The sequence below is a fragment of the Octopus bimaculoides genome, chromosome 1 (genome assembly GCF_001194135.2).
Source record: "Octopus bimaculoides isolate UCB-OBI-ISO-001 chromosome 1, ASM119413v2, whole genome shotgun sequence".
Lineage (NCBI taxonomy): Eukaryota > Metazoa > Mollusca > Cephalopoda > Octopoda > Octopodidae > Octopus > Octopus bimaculoides.
In genome coordinates, this window is record NC_068981.1 from 152,269,724 (window position 1) to 152,271,819 (window position 2,096).

The 2,096-nt window shown below is 33.7% G+C and overlaps 1 protein-coding gene across 1 annotated transcript in view; it reads right to left on the reverse strand.

Annotated features, from left to right (window-relative positions):
• The window catches only part of LOC106869541 (obscurin), a gene marked incomplete at its 3' end in the record, with an annotated part of 380,350 nt that overhangs the window by 230,835 nt on the left and 147,419 nt on the right, over window positions 1-2,096 (reverse strand). Inside the window, exon 42 of the mRNA XM_052970280.1 lies at window positions 1,948-1,977. Within this exon, the coding sequence (XP_052826240.1) occupies window positions 1,948-1,977 (30 nt within the window). The remainder of the gene's footprint in view (window positions 1-1,947; window positions 1,978-2,096) is intronic.

The following is a 2,096-nucleotide window of genomic DNA, read 5'->3' on the forward strand; positions in this document are numbered from 1 at the left end:
ATATATGTATGTATATATATATATGCGTATATATATATATAAATATGCATATATATATATATATATATATATACATCTCCCGGTTTGTGGCTAACACAAGGAAGGTGTTGTCTACAAGTATGGCGCGCTAACCGATTGTGCTGCTGGCATATATATATGTCAATATATATGCGTGTGTGCGTGTCTGCGTGTGCGCATGTGTGTATATATACACACATACATACAGAAGTGTGATTTCCTTTCTTTTTCGTTTAGCTATTCTATTAGATTTGATAAAGGTGTCTGGACCATGTTCCGTAAGGCCGCTGATACTGACACAGTAGTCGCGGTTATTGCTCTTTTTGCCGCGTATAAATTCTGCGGGTGTGAAATTTTGATGTGAAATGGTAGTTGTAGTAGTGAGTATAGGTACTCATTGGCAAGTGAGTTGGGAATATCTGAGTGGCTGTGGAAAGAATCCAACCAGCTCAGAGAAGTAGTCGCTACATATGCAGTAGTAGATTAATATGAGATATCTATATGCAAATCAAATATTGGTGAGGTTTGTTAAGCGATATCATGCCAATCAGACTGACTTCCTTTCTTTAGATTTGATCTAATATATGTGTGGCAACTGCACCATCTCGCATGTGGGTTTAGGGCTAAATAATCTGAGCAGAAATTGAAGAGCATTTGTATTTCTTTCGATATCGAATAAATTATACCCAGCCATGAAGAAGAGAGCCTCAAAATGACCCATTAACCACCAAATATCTTTAAACTTTAAATTTGCAATGACACAAAGCCATGTTCTCATTCAATATTTTGAGATGTCTACTTATAGTTACATAGCGAGTCTGGTATGTGGTAAGTTTAATATAATGACGCAAGGCTACAGAACGTTAGATTTGAATGAAGAATGTTATCATCGGTACAGGACTGAATGTTTGGGGAATTGAGGACACGCAAATTGTTTAATCTTAGAAGATAGAATGGGACTACAGACCCACAAATTCTAGAATACTGTACTTGAAAGTTAATCAGGCAGAAAGCCCTCTGACAAAAAAACACTTTGATCTGAGAGAGAATCATTTGTCTAGAGGACGAGAGACAAACGAAGCCACAGTGATCAGCAAACTTGTGAAGATATTCGTGTGCCATACCAGGTTAATATGTGTGTGCGTATGTGTCTGTGTGCACGTGCACGTGCATTCAGCAAAATACACTGATCTGCGCGCGTTTCTGTATCTGTATATATGTATGGTAATTCTGTAGAAACGATATTAATACAATGAAAAAATTACACATACGGGCATCAGTAATGAAAACGATAAGTGAATATTAAACTACAAGTAATATCATTGCTTCTGTATTTTCAAGCCGTCTGTTTTAATGCACAAATGAATATAAAATATGATAATCAAAACTTCAGATGCAATCAAACGAAAATACATTTTACATTAGCAACGCAAGTTATACTAATACAAATTCTCCAAAAATAAATATAATCTATGAAGACTAAACAAAAATCAAGATATAAAATTGCAAACATTTTGTTTTAAAAGAGAGCTTTGCCAAAATTCAAGCCATTCATTACACATTTTTACTTACTGTATAACACAAATTTAAAATATTATATATTATATCGATATAATAATACATTAGCGCATTTACAACATTATATGCTGTTTCTTTAAAACGGTGTCAGTTTGTCTCATATATGTATCATCGTTGTGTCCATTTGTTTATGTGTGTGTGTATGCGTATATATTTCTGTCGGTATACAAACTATCTACGCGAGATTTTAGTGCATGACTTCTGTGCATGTTTGTTTGACGAAGTTCTATGTTTTAGATGTCAAATATATTACACATTTAGATAGTTACAGATTTCATCTACTATTATCCATACATGAACACTGCAGCCAAACACAAAAAGCCAGTGAAATTGATTTTGAATTAAACTCACCAACTGTAGATTCAATTTCAGATGGTTTTTCTGAACAAATTTTAAAATAAAATACAATAAGAACGTCATTTGATTGTTTAACGCAAAAATTCAAATTCTAAATTCATCACTATCTTTATCTATGTGTGTGTGTGTGTGTGTGTGTGTGT